Here is a 27839-nt window from a genome sequence, read left to right as displayed (position 1 = left end):
CCAATAAGGTTAAGAGCCACTGGATCAGTCGATTCAACTCTTCATCAATAAACTTTTAATCTTATTTTGGGGAGCGCCATGATTTTTTGTAGTCAGCTGTTAGATTAGAGAATAGTGATATTAATAGCTGAAGTCCCGGTGCAGAGGGTCATAGGAGATCTGTACCCAACAAAAGGGAAATTAATCTGAGAATGTAGTCCCAGGAAGGATATCTTCGCAATGATCTTTCCTTTTATTTTCAATTGATTAAATTAGAGTGTTTAGTGAAATACGGGGCAAAGCTATTGAATAGCGTCACCCATTAGTAGTAGTTCCAAAATTAAATGGGAAAGTTAGTTATTTTCTTGCTTTACAAAAAGCGAATAATCAAGTTTATTGACCAATTCATCCTATGAAGACTCCAAGATATGTTGTTTTGAGCGTACCTACAAAGGACATATTTTTTATAACAATGGATGAAAACAAGGCATTGACAACTGGAAATAAATAAAAAGTCAATACATTGGACTTGTTTTATGTCTTCTTTGGGAATACACGTTTATAATAGAGCACCAATGGGTTTTGTTGCGACTGCACGAGGCATATTGCTTGCGTGGAGATGACATTTTGGAGGATTTACCCGACACATTTAGAGTTTTCGATGATGTTTTAACGATATCAAGGGATTTGGAAGACCATGTTTCTAAAGTTGGAAGGATTTTGGAAAAATACCAAGAGAAGAAGATTACTTTAAATCCTGATAAATTTATATTTGCTCAACCGAGAGTAAAATTATGTGGGTATTACGTATCTAAAGAAGGCACACGAAAGTTGACCCTGTTAAATTGAGTGAAGTTAGTGAATTTCTAAATCCAAAAAATGGGAAGGATCTTAGGAGTTCTTTGGGATTAGTCAATCAATCAAAGATAAGTGAAGCAGCGGGACCTATAACAAGATAATCATTATCATCAAAAGTGGAGAGTTCAAAAGAATTTGAACTAAAAAGGGAGATGTTGGGATTCTAGTACTTTAATTAACAGGTTGGAACGTTGCTCTCTCTAGCACAAGGTACTTGACAGATGAATCATTATTAATATGGGATTCACGATGACGTTGTATATTGTTATATTGTGAACATAACATAATAATCAGTCATTATCATTATTAGATAGTCCTAAACATAACATAAATCACTTAAAATTATCTTACGAACATGGACACCATAAAAAAGCACACTAGATTTTGGACTGAATTGTGATAAAAGCAGCTCTAATATGTCCAGAATTTGGTGCTATAGTGTTGAAACACACACATTCAAAAGACAGAATTTACATCTATTTAAAAATTTAGAGAGTGTATTCAGCAAAGATTTCAACTGATGGGCAATCCATTCTGAAGAGTTTCCAAAACCTTGAACATCATGAGAACTAGATGTTTTATAACGTTTTATTCTTTTAGTCTCTTTTTCAATTTGTTGTTCTTTTCTATGGTTCCTACTTAACCTTAGCCGGTCAACGGCACCGGATAACTAAAATTCTCTATCTTCGTCGTTATTCTTCTTCTCTATTTCATCTTGTGTACATATATCTCAAATGTCTTGTCGAGCCCCTTATGCTCAAATGTCAATTTTTCGAATACATTTTGACTTGCACTACAAGTCACTAGTATTTGACGCGATTTTTGACTGGCACTAAGCAAATCGAGCATTCCTTTGCAGCACTGTTTTTTGAAATTATAGGAATATTAGCTTTGGTATAGAAAGATTTAAGCTAAATAAGGACAGTACTGCCAGATTCCAATTGCGTTGCTGAATTACTTTCCTTTGCCAACCTCTTTCTATATGTACCACAAAATACATCTCAGAGCCTGACGGAATGCTAGAAGGCAAGCTTTGGCCACTCTTCTATCATAACAGCATTACCTAAACCAAAGATTCCACCTGCAGATCTAGTCTTTGTAGTTCCCATTGTAACATTTGGAAATATACTAAACTTATATCACAGATTCTTAAGGTTTATTGTAAAATACTACGCAGTAAATTTACAGACTATTAAATAGGGAAATAATTCTTTGTTTGGTGAATCTAATTGCACGCGTAGTTATCTTTTGTATTATTGAGCTTCAACAGAACTTAGCAAACTACTTCCAAATGTAGTGAGTCGTCTGGAAATGACGCTAGTAGGATTTTTTCTCTCAAAAAAAGTATGGAATGGATTTGTATTTTTCAACCAATTTCTTTTAATAAATTTAGGGTCCCAGAAGAATAAAAATAAAAACATATGGTGCCCCTAATGTAATTTTCTTTTCATAAATGTGGTGCATCAACATACAAGCAATAATGAAAGTATTCATACTGATTCAATAAGCCTGTGAAATAGCGTAAATTATTCAGAGATTTCGGTATTGCTTAAATTACAATAGTTTTTGATAACGTAATAATAATATCTTTACGAGTCGAAGGATTCCAGTGGAGTCTAGGATTTAATAATGAAGAGAGGGTTTGAGCCGATAATCACATAATTTGGCAATATTTATTGAAAAAAACTCATCATTTTTATATCATTTGAGATTCGAAGTCGATATTAAAGAGTGAGAAGCTCTTCACTTTAGTATACTTCAACTTACAACTTGAAATACTAAAAAATAATACAAAAGCCTTGACTGTTTTCGTTCCTCTTTTTCTAATGCCTTCCAATATTTCCAATGAATCCTCTGAACCTGTTACTTCAACTACATTTATAGTATAATTTATGACTATTGAGCATTCAGATTTCCCTATGAATGTAAAGTGTTGAAAGTGATTCAATAAATCTGTTTTAATTTTTGAACATATAATTTTTTTTTTAATTTAAAACATCAGGATCAAAATAATAGTGATTCAGCTATTTTTTAATGTTTTATATATGAACTTTTTATCCGAATGTTTAAGTGTTTTTTTTTTAATGCAAAATGTAGAAAATCTTCGTTTTCGCGCCTTTTTTATTTAAATATTGTTTATATTATGAACCCCCAATACTTGGTACTTGGGGTCCTCATAGAAAACCTCCCATTTAGTTCATTCTTTGCATAAACTATTGGAGGACTGAGTCTCACATTTGAGAGAATGTGTAACAAAATCCAAGAAAATTTTGAAGATTATTGTAGTACCTGCCAATGTACGGATAAAATAGGTGTCGGCTAAAAGACAAATTTTTCTTTAATAATATAGATGATAACTACCTCATTGTTCCTCTCCATTTTTCATAAGTACACTCACAAGTAACTACTCAATACATATATCAATTCATATGATGTGTTTCGTCCTCAAGAATGAAATGATAATAATAAGAGTTTCAGAAAAAAAAAAAAAAAATTTGGGAGGATTGATGGGTAAGGTTGTGCCCTTATTTTGTCTATCAGCTCAAGTGGTTCCAGTTCTTGAACCGCTAGAACCGGAACCGACAAAGTCGAACCAAGACCGCAATATATTGCTTATCGGTCTCGGTTCTTTTGCCTTTTGTTTCTATATAGAATATTTAAAGAAAATACAATATATAGTGTAAAAATAAATTAGCTTTAATAAATAAGTCAATTTTCTGAGTTTTTTATTGTTCAATTGTAGCGTTTTCCAATGATTTTTTTTTTTTTACATCGCCAGGGTGATACAGTTGTATCTGAGTATTAAATTACTAAAGGCTTCTTAGGGATCTGGTAAAATGATTTTAAGCAACACAAGTTGTTAGTAAAAGAGGGAAGGGGTGGGTTAGATTATGGATACGGGTTCGCTACTAAGCTTGTTTGGGCCTTATAATATGATAACTATAATATTTCCTTAGACTGGGCTTCCCAAACTTTACAATACCGAGACCCTCCATCCTTAACACATTTTTAGATGAGGCCCCCTTTATACGAAACATGTGTACTGTGTTTGTGTTGACTGAAAACAATCCTCAGTTCTCCATCTTCCCCTCCCCCTCCCATCACTGCCCCACTTTGAAAACTATCGTCTTAAGCAACCTTAGTTTTAAGGGCCCCTTCTGGAATTTGGGGTACTACGTATGAGGTAACTGCCGCCTTGTTTGTGTCTAATATAATTTCCTGGCCCCGAATTTTCTAGAGGCGCCCCTTGTTTATTGCTGAGCCTGTATAAAAAAGAACCGAGACCAAAACCGTTGAAATGAAAAAACTGAGACCGGAACCGATAGAACCGCTGATCCTGAACCAGGAACAACCTTGTTGAAGAGTACTTTAGTCTTAAGAGCGCTCACTAATAAAAACAAAGAAAAGAAAAGTATTTATCATGAATTATGATATGCATACATGTAAATCCGATGTGTTTTTTAGCTGGCCCGTTAATTTGTAATTGCTAGTTTAAAGAAGCAATTTTATTTTCCTAAGCAGTTGTCATTATTATTTAATTCCTGAGTAGTGAACATCCTTTTCTAAATAGATTCAATTATATTCAAAACCTGGTTGAACGTTCGTGTGTCCTCATAAAAGACGGAGTGTAACCCTCAGGATTTGTTGCGGAGTTATAATTGTAAGTCTTTGTTGGACTTAGAGTAGAATTGGGGATTAAAATTGGAGTAATTCAAGCAAATGTCCTATTTTATATTCTTTTTTCCTTCCTCTCTTGTCACAGCTGATTGTAGCTGATCTAATGAAAAGTGATGAGCATTATTCTTTGCCCTCTTCCAAAACATTATTCAAATTTTAAGGGTTAGTATATTGATTTTCAGTTTCTTTTTTTTTAACATGCCTATTCCACACCGGAGTAACACCTTTGATAGTATACATGAGGGACCTATAAAATAAAAAAAAACATAAACGAGTGCTCTTTTTATATGCACTCGATTGCCATATTTCGTTGATACGACTACATGTTTATTCTTATATCATTATTTATGTGATTTACATCAGGTAGTACTATCTAAATACTGTGCACCCTTTTTACACGTTCCATGCTAAATGTACAATCAGGCAATATTTCACTAATACGACTACATTTTTATTTCTTAGATCAAAATATGATTATGATATACACCATGAAGTACGATATGCAAGTACACACGGTGACTTGTCATATATTCATACATACAGAAAGACAAACTTTGCTTTAGATTATCTCTGTAGAAAAATAGAAGATTCCTTGATCCAAGCATCCTAAAATCCTCACTTTCTCCAATATCCACCGTACTATTCAAAAAAAATATAAAAAGTATTGTCCCATAGTCCTTAGAAACAATTTTCTCTTCAGAGTTCATGAGAGGTGGAGAGGTAAGACTTGTCATGTCAAGTATTATATTAATTCCCGCGTAATGACGTCAACATAGAATGAACGTCATAAAATAAATATACTGAGTGATATTTTGGAGAAAAGGAAAAAAGCGAGCGAGGGATTTATAAAGAGCTCGCTTGGGAACCTCTCTTCTGGATCTGATTACTTATCTACCGGTTTTTCTTTTTTCTTTTCCTCCTTCATTATTTTAACATATAATATTTCAAAATCTTAGATTGACTTGTTTGTATTTTTATAATTATAATTTGGACATTGTCTGTTTTCTGTATTGGATTAAAAACTGGTATGATTTTTGACTGTTGTGATATGTGTAAATAAAAAAATAATATAAATTTTAACATAGCATAAAACTTCTATTAGCAAATGATTAATAACTTTTCTTTCATCAATATTTTCGCTTCATCACATGTTGCGCCCTCATTAACTCTTTTGTGCATTCCATCGACCTTCTTTAGCCGTTTTTTGGAACAGCTAGTTTACTTTTCTGTATTCTTTTCCAATCATCTATCAATTTTTTTTCTCATCCTCCAAACATCCTGTTTTCCTCTGTCGAAGAGCAGATGTGGTGTGAGTCATCAATATTCTACATTGAACATTGATTCTTCTCATTATGAGGTCCTCCTACATTATTTGTCGTACTAATATCAGCTTTTTCCTTAGTTTTCAATGACAGTGAGGGAGACATAACCATCTTTGTTTTGCCCAAAGTCTTGTTTTGTTCCAAATTTATGTCCTTTTTCTCGCTGTTCAACTCGACCATCTTTGGTACCAATTTATACAAATGTTCTTTTCGAGTTAATCTGGATAATTTATATTTTCTGGAACAAAAGTTTCTACGAATACATATTTATATCCTACCATAGTACCAAAATGTGTCAGTGGCGTAGTTAGGGCCTTAGAACAAGGAGACGCGGGGACCTATTGATGTCCTATAAATGCATTTTTATAATGTTTTTACATAAATACTAAATGGTAGGAGTGGAGATTAAGTGTTTGTATTTTTATAATTATAATTTGGACATTGTCTTTTAGTTTTAACTATCATGTTTATCAGATAAAATTCCGATGGCTTCAATAAATTTCGGTGCAGTTATTGGACTATTTGATTTCTCTACGTAGTATTTATTTAATTGCTACATCATTTTACTCTGCAGTGACGTCATCACTACGATAACATACTACATACAAAGTATAAAATAATCCGGGAAACATTGTTATCAGAGTTTTTGTATTATTATAAATATACCAATCGAACTCGGCAATTATGCAAATTCAATTATAATTATGAATAGCCTACTTTCTGAATTAATTAATAATTTTATTTATTTCAGTAACACACTTTATGCATCAAACGAGTCGTTCAAGTATAAAAAAAAGTTTACTAAACAAACTGTTAGCGTCGGTCATACTCTTGAGGCCAGTTATGATATATCTTTATTCATTGCTAAACGTGGAACAAATCAAACTAAAGGAGAGGATTTAATAAAACCATCAATATCAGTATTTCTCAAAACAGTCATGGAAAAAGAGGACAAGGTTGTTAAAGCCATGTCACTCCGTAACAATACTGTTACTAGAAGAATAGATGAATTGGGCGAATACATTGAAGCACAACTTGTCGAAAGGTTAAAATCTAGAAATTTCTCACTACAAATGGATGAATCTACCCCGAGAGATAGTGAAATTGTATTGTTAGCATATGCAAGATATATTGATAAAGACGAATTTGCTGAAGAAATGCTATTCTGCAAATCATTAGAAACCCCCACTTCTGCTGCTGATATATATGGTAAACTAACTAATTACTTACACATCAATAATATGCCAATGGAAAACATAATATCTTGTGGGGCAGATGGTGCTCCTGTTATGATGGGCAAGAAAAAAGGCTGCTTTAAATTGATGAAAGATGATAATCCAGAAATGATTCTTGTGCACTGTGTTATTCATAGAGAGAACTTAGTGGGCAAAAATATATCCTCTTAATGAGGTACTACGCTCAGTTATAAAATGTATTAATGTTATTAAAGCTAATGCAAAATGTGAGCGTCTATTTAAGCAATTTTGAGAATATGAAAATGGAGACTATGTGAGACTTTTACTTCACACTGACTTAAGGTGGCTTTCAAAGGGGAATTGCTTCAAAAGATTCATGGTTTTATATCATATTCTTAGTGTCTTTTTAAGTGACAAGCCTGAAATGAAACACCTGCTAACCATTGATGGTAAAACATTTGTGAGTTATTTGACAGATATTTTTGAGAAATTGAATATGTTTAATAAACAACTCCAAGGATAAAATAGAACTCTTGTGGATGCACAGACAAAGATATTTGGTTTTGTTACATTTATTGAGGTATGTCAAGAAAACATTTCTCACAAACTTTTTGACCAGTTTCATTGACTAAACAAATGTGAAGTGACTGATAATACTGCACTTGTCATTGTGGATCATTTGAAAATAATTGCCTCTTATTTTAAAGAACAATTTTCTGATTTAAAAAAAATCAAATTTCCAACATGGGTGATGCAGCCAATGCTAGTAAATATATTTGATGGCTCGATGCAGTACCAAGAAGAACTCTCAGAAATGCAGAATGACATCTCAGTTAAAACTTTATTTAATATAAAAGGAGAGATGACATGGCTTTGTGATGAGCCAGACACCAAATCCTCACATTCAACCATCTTTGCAAGAAAATTCTTGTTACCCTTTCCATTTTCATATTTAGCTGAATGTGGTTTTAGTGCTGTCAATGATCTGCTATTGAAAAAAAGGAATCAACTGGATATCAATTAACGAGAAGACTTGAGAATTAAGTTGACTAAATTGGAGCATAATATAAAATCTCTCTGACAAAGGCATGATGCACAAGGATCTCACTAACCTACATAATTAGATGGGCTCAATTTTTATTTTTTATTAGTTCAATAATTAAAATGATTAAAGTATACCAGAATAAATTTCAGTCAAATATTTCTACATCTGATTTGAGTTCTTTATTATATCTTTATTTATTTAGCTGTTCTATCGTTTTATATTCTTCTCTTCATGGATGCTATGTTCTTTGCAATTTTCTTTAGAGACAAGTTATTGGCTTTTTAAGGTTCCTTACCGTGAATAACAGTTAATTTTTAAACACCGTGTATCAAATATCCCGGGGCATCAACATTGCAGAAATGCATTGGTGGGGCTTGGGTTAAACTATGTTGAGAACCACTGCTTTAAATCAATATTAGAAGACATTACTTCACTTCAGTACTGAAAATAAAAAAAGGACAACCTGTCTTCCTTTTTTTTCTTACTAATTATCCTATTTATATAAATTTATAATGTAAATATTGTATTTATATTCTAACATACACATATGCAGACACAGTTAGAAGTAAATCTGTCAAATTCTACTGCGTAGTTTATAAAAAAATATTTTGTTTTAGGCAAGCATCATGAAAAGAATTAGAAATTGTTGAAATAATTATGTATTTATATTTGAATGTATTCTATAATAGATTCGGTTACTAAATTGAAATTAAATCTCGAAGTTTTCTGTTATTATTTTAAATTCAAAACTGTGTTTGAACAACTCAAATTTAGTGATATGAAGGACCTCAATTATCCATCTCTGGACGATAGACTAGAAGAGAAAAAAGAATATATCCTTCAGCTCATGAGAATGTATACAATTTTTACATCCCTAATAATAGTATTCCAAGAAATAGAAAATACCCTCACGAGCATCTATTGTTTGATACAATAAGTTTTTGTGGAAAATAAACAAAACCTGCTTGAATATTATTTAAATTTTGGTGGGTATAAACACCATGCCTGAGAGAAAGCTATGGAAAATATGGGTTTCTTCAGAGACGACAAATCTGTTGACATAAATAGTGATGAAAACCGTGTGTATTTTGAGGATGTTAAAAAAAGTTAAAAAAAGAAAAAGAAACCAAAACAAAACATGGTAGCCCTAACAATTTGAAGAATGTTTTGGAAGAAAGCACCTATAACCTGCTATGCCTCCAATGTCAATCCTCATTTCTACTCTGAGTCCAACAAGGACTTACAATTACAACTCTGCAACAAATCCTCAAGGTTAGTCTCCGTTTTTTATGAGCACCATAATCAGGTTTTGAATGTAATTGTATCTATTTAGGAAAGGAAGTTCACATCTCAGGAATTAATTAATAATGACAACTGCTAAGGAAAAGAAAACTCATTCTTCAGATTAGCAATTCCAAAAAAGAAAAAAAACCGGGGCAGCTAAAAAATACAAACGATTTACATCACTACGTAAAAACTGCAGTGATCCTACCTCACTGATATGTTATGACTTTCCAAACAGGAAATAAAATTAGTTAGATCCTTTATATTAATTTGAAGTAAGAAAAATTAATCTATTTGAAAAGCATGCGTATACATTTGAGTTCAGACAAAATAGTGCGATCCTCAAAATAACACTAAATGAAATCATCTGACGAATAAGACCGCAGTAGCTCAGCCTCAGAATTGTTTCAGAATTATTGCCATTGAACGTAGGTTAAGCCACTAAATACTGTTTGTCCGAGTGCTCCCTTTGGAGGGGCCTCCTAATATTCCATTTGAATTATTTTTCTTGAGTTGTGGAGCATTTTTGCACAACTTCAAATTGCGAGTAAAGAAAGTCAGATCCTTAACTATTTTTTGGTTAATTTCGTTTCTTTTCTGAGGCTTGTTTTCTTGATCCTTCTCTTACCAACATATACTTTAAAAAAAATCTTTTCTTATTGAATTAAACTGTGATAAATGTCAATCGAGGTTTTGACCATAAAATAATATCCACAGATTTAATTAGCTTTTTAGAGACATTTTTTTTAGATTTACAAACTCTTGTTTATACTCAAATCCCTGATTGATACGTGAATGATGCTTAAATATATTACATTGTGAATTCTAGTATTGTTATTCACTTTCTTGAACAAAGACATTAATACGTAATAACTAATGAAGCTTATCCATCTATGATTTTTAATTGGTGGATATTTTTAATCTTTGGGAAGTTTAAAAATATATAATATCATGTGATATCATTTGTTACTAATGAAAGTAAACCCTTTCTTGCAGATTTTCTTGAAAGGAGTATGAAACATGAAAAGGTATGCTTTCTACATTTGCAACAAAATACTTTTTGCGTCTCAAGTCAACTAAATAGCTAGTTTTCTTCTTTTTAAAAGAAAGTGACGACTTTTAACACTTTCATTGCATTAAGAAATTTTTTTGAACATAATAATTGATATTTTATTTTATTGTTCTCTCAAAATGATAGCCCCAACACATCAACAAATCAGAACTACTATTATAAACGTTGATTTCTTAAACTTTAACTAACATTGTACAAAGAAGATATAAATTAGCTAAAAGTTAATTTTCAGCCATTTTTTTAAGGGAAAGGTTGAGAGAAACATACAATGTAGATTATTATTACGTCATGTGTTTATTTTTATTATATAAGCATTTTTAAATTATGCCATTAAAACAAGTGAGATTATTCTCTTAGTTTGAACGAATGTCAGACACCTTAGACTTTAAAATATATTATCTACCATAATTTGTTATTGGAAATTTGGATTCTTACAACATATAGACTCCGAATTTGAAAGGAGCAAATCGTTTACAAATTGAAGATTTTGAACTAAAAGTACTCTGGATTAATTATTATGTGTCCTATATCTTGCAAGAAGGCCTTAAAAGGCTCGATATTTTGCTTACTTTCGTAATTTTTTCCCCATCAGTAAATAAATAAATGCTGTAAAATTAAATAATGATTAAGTTATGAAAAACTGTGCTTTGATTTGATGTATTTTTGATAAAAATGAATTTGCTATTTTTTTTTATCCCTCAATTCAAGGAAGGAATTTGATGTGGAGAATGAGGTACACTTTCTTAATAGTGTTTGATTTAAACATGTACGGAGCAAATATTTCAAAAAGATATACAAAAAAAATATATTTGCTAAAGATTATATTCGTGCATAATAAAGCATACGAGGTGTGTTCAAGCAGTAATGTAACTATTCAAATTTTGCAGGCAACATATATTTGGTATGCTACTTTTTTTTATGTTAGTACATTAAAAAAATAACATATATTCATTGTTTAAAGCTTTATAATATGTTTAGTTTGTTTTGTAAGAGGAAAAATGGTTAGAAATATTTTGTTTTTAGGGTGATTTTTTGCTATTGAAAAACATGGATCAAATAATTTGCATAAAATTGTGTGTAAAACTATCAAAGTTAGTGTTTCCAAAAACACTGGTGAAACTGTTCTGAGTAAAAAAATATGATTATAAGTGGTACAGACTCTACCAAGGTGGCTAGGAAAATGACGAGCCTGGCTTTGTACGCCCAAGCAAGTTGAAAACAACCTTGAACCAGTAGATAAAATTGTTTTTGAAAATAGTTGAATGATTATCAGATAAGTTGTTGAGGATAATGATATATGAGTTGTCTCGTGCCATGAAATTCTTTCGAATGTCAAAGAAATTTGTTTTGAAACTGCTTAATTTTAACACAAAAAAAATAAAAAATAATCATCGCATGAGTTTTGCAAATGAGCTGTTGACAATTGTCAATGATTATCCTGATTTGCTCAAAGGGTCATAACTGTTGACGAATCAAGAGAATATGGTTATGATATCAAAACCAACGCCGAATCGTTCAAATGGAAGAGCCCAGTACCTATAACAAAAAATCATCGAACACGCAAAATACTTCTAACCATTATGCCTCTCACAAACAAACTAAACATATTATATATCCTTAAATAACAAATATATGTTCTTTTTTGAATTCACTAACGGGGAAAAATCAAAAAATCTAGCATACCAAGTTTACGTTGCCCGCAAAACTTGGAAATTCACCTTACTTTTTTAACACACCTCGTAGAACCTACACAGAATATAAGTATCAAAATGATATTATTTGTAGAATCATTTCAAAATGTTTATTTCAAGAAAAAAACAAAAATATTTAAAATCATAGCAATATCAAATTGAATGTATTCTTGATTCATTCAGTTAAAAAAAAAGTAATGATTGAGGTTTTTTATTATTTAACTTACTTCTATATACATATTTACTTTAAAAGTTAAATTGTAAATATATTATATTGTACATAGATTAAACAAGCCTTACCTGACTGATGGTATTCGTTTAAAAGCTCTTTCATTGATGTTGACGATTAAGTTTTGATCCAAACAAAGTTTTTTCAAGGAATATAAATCTTCAAAAGAGTTATCCTCCAAAGATTTGATTAAATTATCATTTATATATAAAGACTCTAAGGAGGGCAAGTCAGTAAATGTTTTTGTTTTAATGGTCTGTAGTCCATTTTTAGTAAATGAGAGTTTGTCTAATTTCCATAATCTGTCAAAAGCACCTGGAACAATTTCAACGATGGAATTATGATCAAGTTTTAGGGACAAAATAGATGGAAGGTCTGAAAAAGTTCCTTTTTCAATTATGGGTAAGTGATTGTAACTAAGATCCAAGTATTTTAGTGCTGGCATATCTTTGAATGCCTCTGATATTTCTCTGATGGTGTTATTAGATACATCCAACGTTGAGAGCCGTTTCAATGATGTAAATGTCTTTTGAGGAAGTACAGTTATGTAATTATCACTTAAATTTAATTTAATGAGATTTGAAAGGGGATTCAGAGCTACTCCTACTGTACTTATGATATTCAAACTAAGATCCAAATGTTTTAGCGAATGTAAATGTTGAAATGTATCATTATCAATAATTTCAATGCGATTATCATGCAATTGGATGGACTCCAAAGATGTGAGTTTTAAGAAGGATTGGGATGTTAGCTTATCAAGAGAATTACGAATGAATAACAGTTTCTTTAGGTTCTTCAATTTATTGATGAGATCATCAGGAAACTTTCTTACAAAATTAGATGTAAGATCTAAATGTTTCACTCGATTATCAAGGGAGAGTAAAGACGAAGGCAAATTCTGGAGCTGATTATTAGAGAGGGATATATATTCCAACTTGTTTTGGGACGCTAATAGGTTTGAAGAAAGAAAAGTGAGTTCATTAAAACTCATATCCAACTCGTAAAGTTCTTTCAAGTTACTGAACATACTTGGATCCAATTCCTTTATATTATTGTATGATACATTTAGATAATCCAAATTTGAAACTCCCTTAAAGGCATCTTTATCAATTAAGGTGATTCCATTGTTACTTATGTCGAGTCTGCGTAGCAAAGGCAAGTTCTTCAGGATTTTCTCATTAATTTGCCTCAATTTATTATCTGAAATTTTTAAAATTTTCAAATTCTCTAAGTTAAATATTGGAGATGCAGTTTGATCCACATTTAGTTTATTATGACTTAAATCCAGTTCACTCAGTGAAGGCATGTCTGCCAAACCTTCCGTTGAAATTTGAGAAATTTGATTCCCTGATAAGAAAAGCCTTTCTAATTTTGGATAGCTTCTGAATACTCCAAAAGGAATATCTCGAATTTCATTTTCACTTAATTCCAAATATCGCAAGCTTGGTAAAGTATCCATTAAAAAGTTGATATCGCTCAAGGATTGAATTTTATTGCGATTTAAGAATAATTTTTCGATATTTGATGAATCCACAAAGGCATCACTCATAAAGCGCTCAATACGATTTCGACTTAAATTAATGATTTTTAAAGATTTTAAATTAACAAATGATCTTTTTCCAAGTTCATAAATACTATTGTAACTCAAATCGATGTATCTCAATTGAGGGATTTGAGAAAAACTTCCCTGTTTTACTTCTGTTAAGAGATTGTATGATATATCCAAATGCTCTAGTGATTGTACATATCCCATGGCCCTACCAATAATTCCAGCATCGTTTATAGCATTCCCTTTTAAATTGATTTCAGTTAGATAATGGGAGTAGCTAAACGCTCTAGGATGTATCCATGAAATGGCATTATCGCTAAAGTTTGCAAGGGCTAGACTATGAAGACTCTCAAGGAGGCCAACCTCAATTCGACGAATATTTGATCTAGAAACATGAAGGTATTTAAGTGTAGGGAGATTCTGCAGAGATTGAGAGTTTAAATTTCTAACATTGCTTCCGTCAAGTTTGAACAATTTTAAATTGCTCAGACCAGCAATTCGTGGAATATCTATTATTTTGGAGTTTTCAATACTAAAAACTTCTAATTTGTGAAGATAATCCACGGATTCAAGAGGAAAGTTCTTCAGATTTGGCTCTTTAATGTAAAGCTCCGTTATAAAATCTTCAATCCCAGCAAATGCATTTCTGTCAATGGAATGAAGGCGATTATTTTTTATGAATAATCGATTGACATTGATTGATCCAAAGGCTCGTGATGGAAGATTTAAAATTGTATTGTCCTCTAAAATCAAAACATCTATTGAGTCCACGTTTTTTCTTATATTTGTTAAAGCCTCAGTTATCCTTTCTATCATACTATTTGTACATCTGAAATGAAAATATAAATGTATTTACTCAGATACTTATGCCTTAAAATACTATTTGAAATTATTAGTCCTGAATATCACATGCTTCATTTTATTCTTATATAATATTTTCCCTCTCTTGGTATGTATATCTATTATGCTTTAATTTGTCAACAACATGTTTATAAAAATACGAAAGTGTTTAAAGCTGGAAAGAAAAACTCGAACTTTGTAAGACATTTGAGAGTTTGAATTTTTCGATTAGATAACTTAGATGTAATGAATAAATACTAATCAAATACATTTTATATGAAATATGTTTAAATTGAGGCTCATCTCTCTGTTTTTAAAATATTAATTACTTATTACAATTAGTCAAATAATTGACGAAATTATATTTAATTTCGAAACATTTTCCTTCAATCTTACATTGCTTATTTATTAAGAAAATTAAAAGCTAAATAGAAAAAATCAATCAAAACCGACCTTTTTTTTTTACTGTAAAACTTTTGAAGTTGTAAGGATTATTGCTTAGTTTTAGTTATAATATAAAGCAATTGAAAAAATATTCGCAAAAAATATTAGCTTCCATAAAATGATGTCTTCATTTTACATGATTTTTGTAGGAATAGACACATTTTCTAGGAAATGTGTACAAGATAACTTAATTGATGTTTTATTTTTGAATGCTGAATTGTTTTTTTATTACCCTAAATTTTCATACTTATTTCATTTAAAAATATAGCTTTGAATCGAAATGATACTCAAAAAACATGATTTTAAAAAAAGGCTTTAACCTACCTTGATTGAAAATTTTAATGGTAATTTTCGTGTTCTATAGCTTAAATAACAAAAATAAATGTATGTTTTAGGCGGCGGGCGAAAATGCTATTGTATTGTATTATGCACCTAACTGATCCTTCTATTATACACAATTTATAATTAATTGCATGCCAACATTAAATAACCCCTGATAAAAATGGCCAAGAGAAGAAAAACACCAATTGTTCATAAAAAAATCAGAAAATGTCCCTTAAATAATAATTAATAGAGCCTGGCACTTTGTATGGGTGGGTTGACATTTGACATTACAAATACTATAAATAGATTATAAATCTATTTCAGTTTTTTTTAAATACAAAAGAGTAATTTAATATTTGTTAGCCATATAAGTAAATTAATAACTCTTCTTTTATGGAGAAATATTTAAATTATAATGCAATGATTTATTATAGTTCGAATAAGTGAGAGAAAAAACGTTATGGATCAGGTATTATCAGCCTATATACACTATGTACTCCTTAGTGTACTGCGCTACTGATAAAGATCCTTATATTATCATTTTTGTATAAAAAAAGTAATATTGTGGTCCCTATTCAAAACCTCATACATTTTTAGTAAAATACCATTTTAAATCATTTAATTCATTGTCTATGTAATATATTTTTCGATGAATTATGCCAGAACCCTCCGTATTGTTTGATAAACCATTTTAGCTTCTGTTTTTAATGTTATATTCTGTCATTTGTTTAGCGATATGAAAAATATCGCTTGTTTGTACATGTTTATCATTGCTCGTTTGTACATGTTTATCATCGCTCGTTTAAAAATGCTGTATTTTCACTACCTGGCTATTATGTATATTTTTTAATATTGTCTAATACGTTTTCAGGTATAAAGCTAAGAAGTCTTCTAGGAAACTTTGCGGAACAGAAACTTAAAGCGGGTTATAAAATATATTGTATTTGGATTTTGTTATTTATGATTCCAATTCATGTTACTCCAATGTTAAAGGATAAATTGTTTAATCTTTTGCCACGAATTGTGGTGATTAAGGTTTCATAAATTAATAACTGATTCCAATCATTATGAAGATGCTTCGGTAGTTTGTTCAACATCTATTAGAACTATATTAACAAAGTCCGTTGCTAATACAAAAATAAAGTTTATTTTGTTGTCAGCTGTCGATGTTTTTTTGTAAAAATCAAAAATTAAATTCCAAATTTTTCTGAAAAAAAAATCAAAAGTCAACAACTGTTCAAAAAAATAAAATTTCAAAAACCATATATCAAATTTTGAATATCAATTACTTGGATTTTTTTTTTGTATTAACCTTGAAAATCCATAACTCTTTTCAAAAATTTTTTTAATTTTCAAAAATTTGACCATTTTCAGTGATGCTTATAAAAAATAGTTTAGAGTATGATTTTTGATTTTCATTGATATAAAAGAGAATCAATAAAAAGATAAAACAAAAGTTTTTTTTTGGAAACAACAACAGGGGGGATTAAAATTTGAAAAAAATATTATTAATTTGTGGATTACCTCACTTAACCGGTTGATATATCCTGTTCTAGTTCCTGCCCTAGTCATCATTCAGGGAATTAGAAATATGTATTAAAATCTTTTTTGACAAAAACGAAACATTCTTATAAAAATAGACCTAAATTAATTTCAAATATGTTGTAACAAGTCCTTGACCACCCTATTTGTACGTTGGTTCAGAGGGATACTTCGGTACTGAGGACTTAAAGATGTTTACTTTTATTTACTATCATCTCTTTCTTTTTTATGCAAAAACTATTCATTCATTTTTAAATGAATGAATTTTCCCTATACTAATAATATTTTTAAAGTTAGCACTAATGTCGTGTTGTTGTTGTTGTGTTTTTTTTGTGAATAATACGACTTTAAGCATAATTTTAAATTTTGAGAAAGAAAATTGCAGATTTTTGCTTAACTGTAACATCGCAATATATTTTATTTATAGGGAATGGCGCCGTAATTCTTACATGTGCTTCTTCATTGTAATTTTTTCTTTATAATTTTTATAAATTAAGTGTTATTGCCAGCTGAACATATATATGCATCTCCTCTGTAAATGTATGTTAAAAATGTAAGTATCATAAAGCATTTACCTAACTTGAATCGATGGACCACGAGTTCGACATTGACATGGGGCTATTTCATCAGGCCTCGGACACTTTTCTTGACCTTGAGAATGGGAATATCCAAGCATGAACAAGGAAAGGAATCCAATTAATTGACGCATCACTTTTGTTAAAGCTTATGTAATAAACAATTGTTATTTGAGTTGAGTATGATGAGATCCAACGTCTTTCATACCTACAATGAATAAAAATAATACTTATTGAATTAGATCTAAGCTAAACCATGGAGTCAATTTGCCATTTTAAAAATACAAGGTTAAAAAGACATTACATATATATCTTGACCTTAAATATTTCAAACATCATCATCCTGTGATCTTGATCAAAGTTAAGCCAATCTCTCACTGTAGAAAAAAAAATTTCGAGTCCTTAGGACTGATGAATGGTGTAAAAGACTATATACATATTGTTTGGCGAGACCGAAATTGTTGTAATTAAAATATTTATTTTACATAATTGACCTTGGAAACACCGTTCTTTTGCTATAAATAATGGTGTTTTCCATTTTTTACAATAAAAAACTGAGAAAATCATTTCAGAGTCTGAATTTCTTTATTTTTAAGTTTTAACATTACATCCTCTACTTGGAAAGGAACATTTTCTCTGAGAAAGGATAAGAATATTCAACTCTCTTGCTGATCTTTCTCGGTGGAGTTCCGTGGAACACGATGAAGGGTCCTCTCTGGTGGACTGGAAAGGAAAACTCCTCTGTGCCCAGGGGTTACTTATATATCATTTTTGAATATGAAAAGTAGGTCAAAGATTTATTAAATGCCTGTACTCATGACTATGAAAATAGATGTAGCTAGTATTATCCATGCAGATGCTGATACGGATAAATGCAAGTATCCTCAAGGATCTGGTAGAGTTACATTTAACAATAATATTTCCTATATGAAGGCAGTCACTACTGCATTTATTAAAATTAAAGTTCCCAAGTTCACTAAAAAGGTTCAAGTAGATCCGTATATAGAAAACAAACTATGTTCTACTTGTGGACTTCGCAAGGGACCTTACTTTAGTCTTGATCCATCTTGTTTCATATCCATACTTTTGTCGACATTATGGAATCGAAATGAGTCAACTCAATTCTCTTATGAGAAATATCAAACCGAATAATCCAATGTAAACTGTAAATGGGTGAATCCATGATTCACCCATTGGCTCTAATTTTTTCTCCTATGGGGTACATTTTTTTATTTTCAATGTTTGAATGTTATAGACTATGTTGTTGTTTCATGAGAATGAATCATTTTTGATGACATTGTCCGTTATATTTCATCTTAAAATCTTGTCTCTTAAAATATAGTAATGTTTTGAAGGTTTGGAGCAAGGCCGTTACTATAATTTTTGAAGGGGGAGGGGTAATTTCTTTTCTTCAAATTTTCCGTATTCTAACATTCATCGTACTCTAAAATGTAATGACTTTTTTAAGAAAATAAAATGAGAGATCTTTTATCCAAATATACTTTTTTAGAAAAGGCCGGATCCTTCATATAGCTTTTTTTAGTAAATTACGCCCATATTTTTTTATTGACGTTTTTATAGAGAGTAATATTTATCTTTCTACTTTTAAAAGCAATTTTAATGATAAAATACTTTCCCATTTGCTCCGACTCAAAATGTGGGATGGGCATTATTTTATGAAAGGGAGGGTCTCACTCCCACCCCAGGGGTGAAAACCGTAGCCAGGTATGAGGTCAACAAGGTATGGGCCTCACTCTTTTTTTTCTTCAGAGATTCGTAATTTAGTTGTGTGATTTGGTTATATTTAATGAATATTAATTTTATTTGAATGGAACTACACTAAAACCAATAAATCTACATACCATTCCGTTACACAAGTTCAAAATTCCAACTATATTCTTTAAAAATATGGTAGTGTTCTAATTTATCACAATATTTAAAATATACAAAAATTATGGATTGGAAATTGCAAGTGTTGGATTGGTCTAACAAAACTAAACAGACTGCAGTCACATCAGTTCGGTCTTAACAAAATTTATCAAACCTAGTCCTTATTGGTCTTTTATGGTAACTACAATACCTGAAATGGCGTAGTTACTAAGTCATTTTTGTTGTTCAACATAGCCTCTTTCAAAGAGATAGTATACCTAAAGTTTAAAGCAAAAAGTGTATAGTTAGAACTTATTATTATTGATTCCAGCCATCAATCATTATTTACTTCGTTTTCATATGATTCAATCCTACGAAGGAGTGAAAATATTATAAAGATAGCTAGGACTGAAGGGCCGACGTATCGGTCCATAGAACTGTTGAATGTTAAAAAGAACCGATAAAAAAAGACTGGAGAGAGGGGGAGACTGATTAGGAAATCAGCCCTAGTACCAATCTAACATTAAAAAACGATGATATAAACTATAACCCTCCTGTGTGACTTGTAATAATATATAAATACATTTTAAAAAAAAGGAATTTCTAATCTCTCTTGAATCACTTAAATATTTTTTGCTCTTAAAAATAATCCAGGACCTCATTAATTTGTTACCATTCCTATAGAGAATTGTTGAATGAGAGTTAGGATAAAAAATATTACAAAGATACTTCATACAAAGACGGACTAATTATAAGGTGTTCCAGCTGAGTAAGATCCTTATATAGTTTGTCGTGAAAGTGTCATTGAAGTTGCGACATATTCCGACCTTATATCTCATGCTATGATACATATTAACAATGGCGTGTCAAAAGTAATTTACGCAAATAGAGAGATTTTGATTAGGTAATAATTAGAAATAAATATCTTAGACAATATTTCCATCACATATTATGTAGATTAGAGTATTGATTTGAATGTATACAGCATCTGATTTGTGAATACGAATAAACTTAAATAAAATACTATCCTTGATACACTGCAGTTGTTCCCGTACTAATTTATCAGATTCAGAAATATATTTTCATATGTAGTTTCTAGGCATGTTTTAATGTACACACAATATGTGTAAAATAAAATATTTATAATTGCTGATAAATATAGACACATGCTGTATATAGACATGTAGTTTTATAAAGCTTTCATTTCAAGCGTGACGAATGATTTTATTGTCAATTTATTTAATGGTTACCAACTAATGGGAATAATCTTTTTCTTTTCATAGTAAGGATGGGATTTGATCCTTGAAACTTTCTTTCACTTTTTAATACCAAAATTAAATAAACATAACAAATTATTATGTACTTCCGTTTCCTGGTATTTTAATTTTTAAGCTATGCTCTTTCTTATTCCCTTATCACCACGCATCGTAATTATCAATAATATTAGCCTTGAATCCTTTATATATATACTTTTGCTACTGTGCGTATATAAGTTTATACATATAGATATATTTATTTATAGTTAGTTACTAGAATAATTAACGATCCTTATCCCTTAATACAAGATAGCATGCACATATTGCGTATATATAGCTATAAACTAAATTGTAGCTATTATCTATTTGTTTGAAAGAACGAGTTTTCAGACTCTGTTTTCAAGGAAATCCTACCAAATTTGTAAAACATGTTCTGCTTTAGTTATTATGTTTAAAAAGGTCATTGAGAAAAAAAATGTTATAAATACAATTCATGGTGCCAGGGATTTGTCCTTGTTCTCTGACGCATTCTGCAATAATATATAAAAGGACGCAAACTCTAGCCATGTGTCACACAGGGACACACATCACCGATTGTCTCTTTTTTATTGGGGGTAAACATGAATTATCTCATGAATCATTTTAAATTACTTGATGGATGAGCTAAAGACAACTATTTTTCCAATAGTTGGAGGAATACTTGTTTTTTCAAATTTAAAAAAAAAGTGACAATTAACTCTATTTTTTTTTTGCATGTAAATGCTGATTTTTTAAATGAAAGGATCTTAAAATGAAAACCGTTCAAAATAGAAACTTGGGCAAATTTCGATCAATGTAGTGTAATGTTCAGCCGCGTCCGAAGGATTATATATTTATATAATATTGGTTTATTAAAAAATTTGAAAAAAATTTCAAAAATTCATATCTATTCACAAAAAATTTCATATATGTATTACATTTTTTGAAAAAAAAAAATTAAATAGTAAATTTTTTCAAAAATTTTTAGAAATCCACAACTTTTCAAAAGTTATCAATTTTTTGGAAAAAAAATCAAATATTACATTTTTTGCTCTACTGCATATGGCGAATAAAAAATCTAGTAGAAGCAAAGGGGGGGGGGGCTACAACTCTCTAGCACACCCTCTGGGGACGCCCCTGACGCTGTTAATTAAAGAAATGTTAATATTGATTGACATTAAACTATTCAATTATTACAAACTATTAACTATAACGAAAATATATGATTTTTCAAACTTTGGCCTTTTCTTCAAATCAGAGGGTGACTACAAGTGTTGAGACTCGGTCCAAGATTGAATTGTTTTATGCCTCAGACTTCAATGATTTTTCTAGAACGATTAGTACAGATATTTTGGTCCAAACCGCAATTTCAGAGCATAGAACTAACATTAATCATTTCAAATAGTGTAGCCATTTTCTCTCCCGTTCAGATTTATGTACAAATAGGATTTATGGAACACATTTAACCTCATATGACGTCATTCCTCACAATTTTGAAAAATCCATGCCATCATTAACAATTCATTTAAATAATCGGTCTCGACCAAATTCTATAAATGAGACCGATTTAGACCAAACTTTTCATTGAAACAAGTCCCATTTGAGCTTCTTTGAAGGACTTAATTGTTCGGTGTGCTTAAAATCATAGCTCACTCAGACCGATCTATGATTTTCAGATCAACAACACCCAACATTAGTAGCTATCAGACAATATATCAATCAATATTTGAACGCAACATTTAATTTTGCAGCTTAATTAATAATATATTTGTGTATTTTTCATGTTCAAAAGTAATCACAATCCCACATACACAGTGCAAAATTAGTTGTACCTATAAATTTAAAATACAAAAAAAATCCAAAGTAAATGGAAATTCGTAATAAGCGCATTAGGTACACGTATATTAGTGAGTAAATTTGATTTTTGTATTGTTGAGGACAAAGAATAATTTATTTTGACGGAAAAAGTATAGATAAAAACAAATATCCAATGTCATTTAACTTAGGTTCCATCATCCTACATTTTTGTAACATATATATGTGTAAAGAAATATAAAATGGAGCATATTTGAAATCTGTTTCAAAGATATGCTAACTTGCATATATTTCAAAATACATGTATCCTCATGTGATAATAAATTAATGTTGGACAATTGGTTGTATAGCAAGCAGCATAAACATTTACATTGCAAAAGATTGTCCTTAAACATTTTTTGCCTTTACTTTTTTGCATGCACGACTGAGAGAGCGTTTCTATCTTTTCATTTCTATATAATCTCTAGGCGACATACTTAATTGTATGTATATATACATAAGTATCTTTGATAACACTCACTTTTAATAACAATGTACTTTATGTATTTATGTACATAAGGTATGTACTGCCTTCTTTCACCAACAAGAACAAAAGGAAAAGAAACTTTCACTTGTTTCACTTGTACGTGCAAACAGACATTTCTGCTAAGATCTTAGTTTAAAATAATATATATTAGTTACGTCTGAAGAAGAATATTTGTGCACTTTCTTTTCGAATTCCCTACTTATTATAGTCTTTTTTCATGCCTCCCTATATTTTCAGGCATTTAAGTTCATGCTCTGCATCTGCAGTATTGAAGTATCATGATACTCCATAATACTTCAATACTGCAGATTTATGTTGACTGTACAAGATTATTTTATAAATATAAATGTATTTTTGGTGTCATGTCACATGGAGTCCAAAATGGTCGAAGAGATTCGTCTGAAATTTAGCAAGCAGACTTATTATATAGGCAAGCATGTTCCTATGATACTTTTGGGGGCCTCCGAGGTCCTAAAGAGCCTGTTTTGGACCGAAACAAAAGCGCATTTCCTTTTCGTTCTCTCTTTCTATATCTCTCTCCTTCTTTGTCCCTTCCCTCTTCTCTCTCTGTCCCTATATTCATCCCTCTCAATATCTCTTTTCTTCTACGTTCATTCTTTGTTTCTGTTCAGCCCTGTAACGCGGGCCTCTGTATAAATGAAACTATTTATATATGTAATATGATATTGATAATTTTTGGGGCCCAGCCAACGCCCCTGTCCATGATTATTCAATGCTGTAGATTTTTATTGACTTCGGAGGGAAGAAGAACATATAATAAACCCTCAACTCTTTTTTGTTCCTCATAAACAATATACCAAAATAAACAGTTTTTTTTTACATAATACTCAACAAAAATGTGTGTTTTTTATATCTGCAATAATTTTGTTTGTAGATAAAATTATTTTCAAGCAAAAAAATGAATAAGAGTAGGGTACATAGGTGTTCAAATGACAAGGATAATTTATAGTATAGATACATTATATAAAATGTTCGATATATTTGATACTAGTGGTAGTACCGGCATTATCCGGAGTTATTAGGAGGTGACCAACGCACAAACTTTGCTTTAAAATATAGAAGATGACTCCCAACAAATACTTGGTGTCACTCTCTGTTTTTTTATTAGAAAACTCACACTTTCCTACTCACTCAATTACGTTATCTTCTCAAAAATAAAATAATAATAATGACAGCTTGAGATTTAAAAAAAAAGATATTTTGATGAACCAGGTTATTTTCTTTAATTTTATATAAAGTACTTCCGCCTTTTTTTTCTTTTTTAATATGAGTTGAACTAAATGCTTGCGAGATTTAATTCATTTTATCAAGTATCCCCTGTATATAATAATTCTTTTTTTCTTTATACTGTATTGGTACAGAATATACATCAAGGAGTACTATATACAGTGCACCCGGTGACTGATTTTTCATACATTCATACAGATACACTATTCCTTTATTATTACAAATTTGATTAATTTTTGAATTTTAATATTTACACTTACAGAGGGGGATTTATTTTTTGAATTTATTCTTTTAAAAATCAAAAAAATTTGTAGAAAAAAAATGGAAAAATTAAACATTTTGGAAAAATTTAGAAAATTAAACTTTAAATATTTGACTTAAAAACAAGTTCAAATATTAAATTATTTGGAACTTTTTTTTTAAATCTACAGCTATTCACTAAAAATTTTTTTTTGGGAAAATAAATTATAAAATCCATAATAATTATCAAAAATTTCATTTTTTTTGAAAAAAAAATTCAAAAAATTAATTTTTTTGGAAAAATGTTTCAAAAATCCACAGCTTTTCACTAATACAAAAATTGAAATTTTAAAAAGCAAAAATTTTTTTTTTGGGGGATATATACAACCCCTGTGGACAAAATGTCCCTTGAAAGACCTAATTTATGTAAAATTCAGTATTGAGCAAAGTGCAAAATAAGTAAAAAATAGTTTTAAAATATAGGAATATCCCAAACTAGTGGCCAGGAATCTAAGTAGGCAATTGTCCCTCTGGAATGAATATTTGATTGGAAAACAAAAGTTAAAGCTACTCAAAACAGATAAGAATTAGTATTCATGTTGTAATTTTTAAAAAAAGGATGGAAATATCTTGTATAAAAACACAAATTGTAAAATAACCAAGGAGTATATCATTTAAAAAAATTGAAACTTGTAATCTAGTAACGTCCAAATATATTCTAGTTAGGGTGTAATTAAATGAAGGTGTGAAATTTATTTCATAATAGAAATATAAAATTATCATTTCCAATAACAGTTTTTCATTAGTTTTTTAAAGACTTTTCTAAAATTGTAGCGTAGGAGACCTCAAATTTACACATAGTCTCCCCTGTGAAAGTCATAATACACAATTACTCTCCCAAATATATTATTTTTGGATCTAAATGTTTCATTTTATTAAAAGTGTTTTTCTATGACAAATGGAATTTTATAAAAATACAGACTGATCGATTCCATACTAAATAGAGTATCTATTTTTTTTATTAATGAGAACCAAAAACAACACTCGAAAGTCAAAATAAAAAAAGTAATTCAGCCTAGAATTATTCTCTAAATTTTTTTACACATTTATAATATAGGTAATATTAAAAATTGGAATATTATTTGAAAATGTATGTAGATGCAATTATTTGTATATTAATTACTCATAACTTACCTCTGATTCAATTAAAAGTTTGTCAGCATGCCTTGAAATATATTTAGACATATGTATGTTAATGTGAGCACATAATCAAAGAAATCAATGTATCAAGACACGTTGGTTTACATATCACGATTATAATTAAAGTTTTATAGAGTTTATAAATGTTTTATATTACTATTTATAGTTAGAAGTGGATACTATTATTGAAAACAATACATACAATGACTGAAATATTTATTTACAGCGTATAATATGAACCCCATCGGCCATCCATTCACGTGGTTTAAGGTGAAAGAGCGCGAAACATCAGAATAATGGCATTGTGTATAGTCATAATTCATAACATGACTGTGATATGGAATACTTACATACAAGTAGGACATATGTATATGGATTAAGCGGAAGGATTTTCTTAGTATAAATATTAATTAATATATTTTTAAATTATAACTATGATTGTACATTGATGACATTTTATGCACTTTGAATGTTTTATGGTTATAAATATGAAATTTTCTCTTGGACATATCAGCAGAGTGAAGGTTATTGTCGTCAAGGCCTCAGTGCATACATGTACATAGAATTTGATGTTATAGATGTGATATGTAAAGGAATCAGATTATGACGACTGCTAATGAGAAGAAGGGAGAATTGGGAGCAAAATTAGTGTTGAACAACCCCCTTGAATCTTATTACAATCCTTTGTAATCCTTATAATACTTTTGTGTCAGATTTTTCTTAACTCTGATTGAATGCTTTTCAATTTAACTTGAATCTGTTAGGCGTCATCGGTCAAGGCTGTCATGTACTCTACAACCTATTTTGAAGAAATAAAAAAAAATTGTATTTAAATTGAATCAAAAAGTTGCCCTCGCCTCTAAAAATTCCCAGCAATTTTTTGAAAATTCAATCCTTGGACACAGTCTTTTATCAAAGCTAATTTGTCATTTTCACCGGAAACTATTATAAATCTTAAAAGTAGAAGGAAAACTCATTTTTGACTATTTAAATATACTTTCTGGGGACAAAATAATATAAAAAAGTATTTTAAAACAATTTCTGAAAAAAAGGGAACATACGTTAGAGTAAAAGAACCCGGATTTTCCATTTATGGAAAAAATACGTGGTCGTGATGATGAGATGCTGAAGATCTAGCCAACTTCCAATTTGCCCCAACTACTAATGTGGACGTTGAACGGTCTTTAGGTATGTTTGAATCTACTAATACTGATTGAATGCAAAAATTACGAAAAGAAAATCTTTCTAAAATCTTGATTTGCAAGATTTATCAATAGATAATGAGAAATATAAAACAAAACTAGATAACTAACATAACTGTTATTCAAATGTATTTTTCTTTAAATACATATTCCTGAATTTAAAAAGAAAATTGTTCTTTTTTTTTCTCATTTTGACCAAATAAATCGTACCAAATTCATAATTCTACTGATAATTAAATGAACAATAGTCAAGTAGTAAATAAGGTTTACGTAATTGGCTAACTATTAGCTATTTTGCACCTATTAACTTTATCTTTTTGGAAGGAAGGATGATAAATTTATTTGTATAATCAATATTTGTCAAATTAAATTAAAACCACAAAACTTAGAATTTTGAACATTTTCATTACTCCTAATAGAATTATGTAAACATATTAACGTTTTTTTTATTTACAAGAAGTAACTTGTTACTAAAGCTAAAGTAAGAAACAGCTCTTAACAAATGTATACATAGCTCGAAGATTAAATCTGCACCCTTACTCGTATTTACGAAAAAACCAAAAAAAAATACGGAAAAATTTAATTTTTTTATTTCAAATTATAACAAAATGATTGTATGTGATTTGTCTTACTGGATATAATTGCCCTTAGCCTTGATCAGGGGCTTTGAAGCAGGAGTAGACCTTGATGGATGTGAAGTGCTCCTTGATAGCGCCCAGCAGACTTACCTTAGTTGTGTGGGGACGTCTATTAGTGAGTGCCTCAAGCTACCCCTAGACACAATAATATATCAGATTAAGATCAAGGCTGCTTGGGGGCCAAGATCTAGTCAATTTG

General features: G+C 30.1%; 1 protein-coding gene across 1 annotated transcript in view; it reads right to left on the bottom strand.

Moving 5' to 3' along the window:
- atk (artichoke) overlaps positions 1 to 26010 on the bottom strand; it is a 42536-nt gene extending 16526 nt beyond the window's left edge. Inside the window, exons 1-3 of the mRNA XM_040716164.2 lie at positions 25795 to 26010; positions 17629 to 17836; positions 12426 to 14732 (exon numbers count right to left, since the gene is read on the bottom strand). Coding sequence (XP_040572098.1) covers positions 12426 to 14732; positions 17629 to 17762 — 2441 coding nt within the window. The 5' untranslated portion in view covers positions 17763 to 17836; positions 25795 to 26010. The remainder of the gene's footprint in view (positions 1 to 12425; positions 14733 to 17628; positions 17837 to 25794) is intronic.
- Positions 26011 to 27839: the final 1829 nt, after the last annotated feature.

The sequence above is a fragment of the Lepeophtheirus salmonis genome, chromosome 7 (assembly GCF_016086655.4).
Source record: "Lepeophtheirus salmonis chromosome 7, UVic_Lsal_1.4, whole genome shotgun sequence".
NCBI lineage: Eukaryota > Metazoa > Arthropoda > Copepoda > Siphonostomatoida > Caligidae > Lepeophtheirus > Lepeophtheirus salmonis.
Note: the sequence above shows the minus strand (reverse complement) of the source record. Positions and strands in the feature narration are given on the sequence as shown.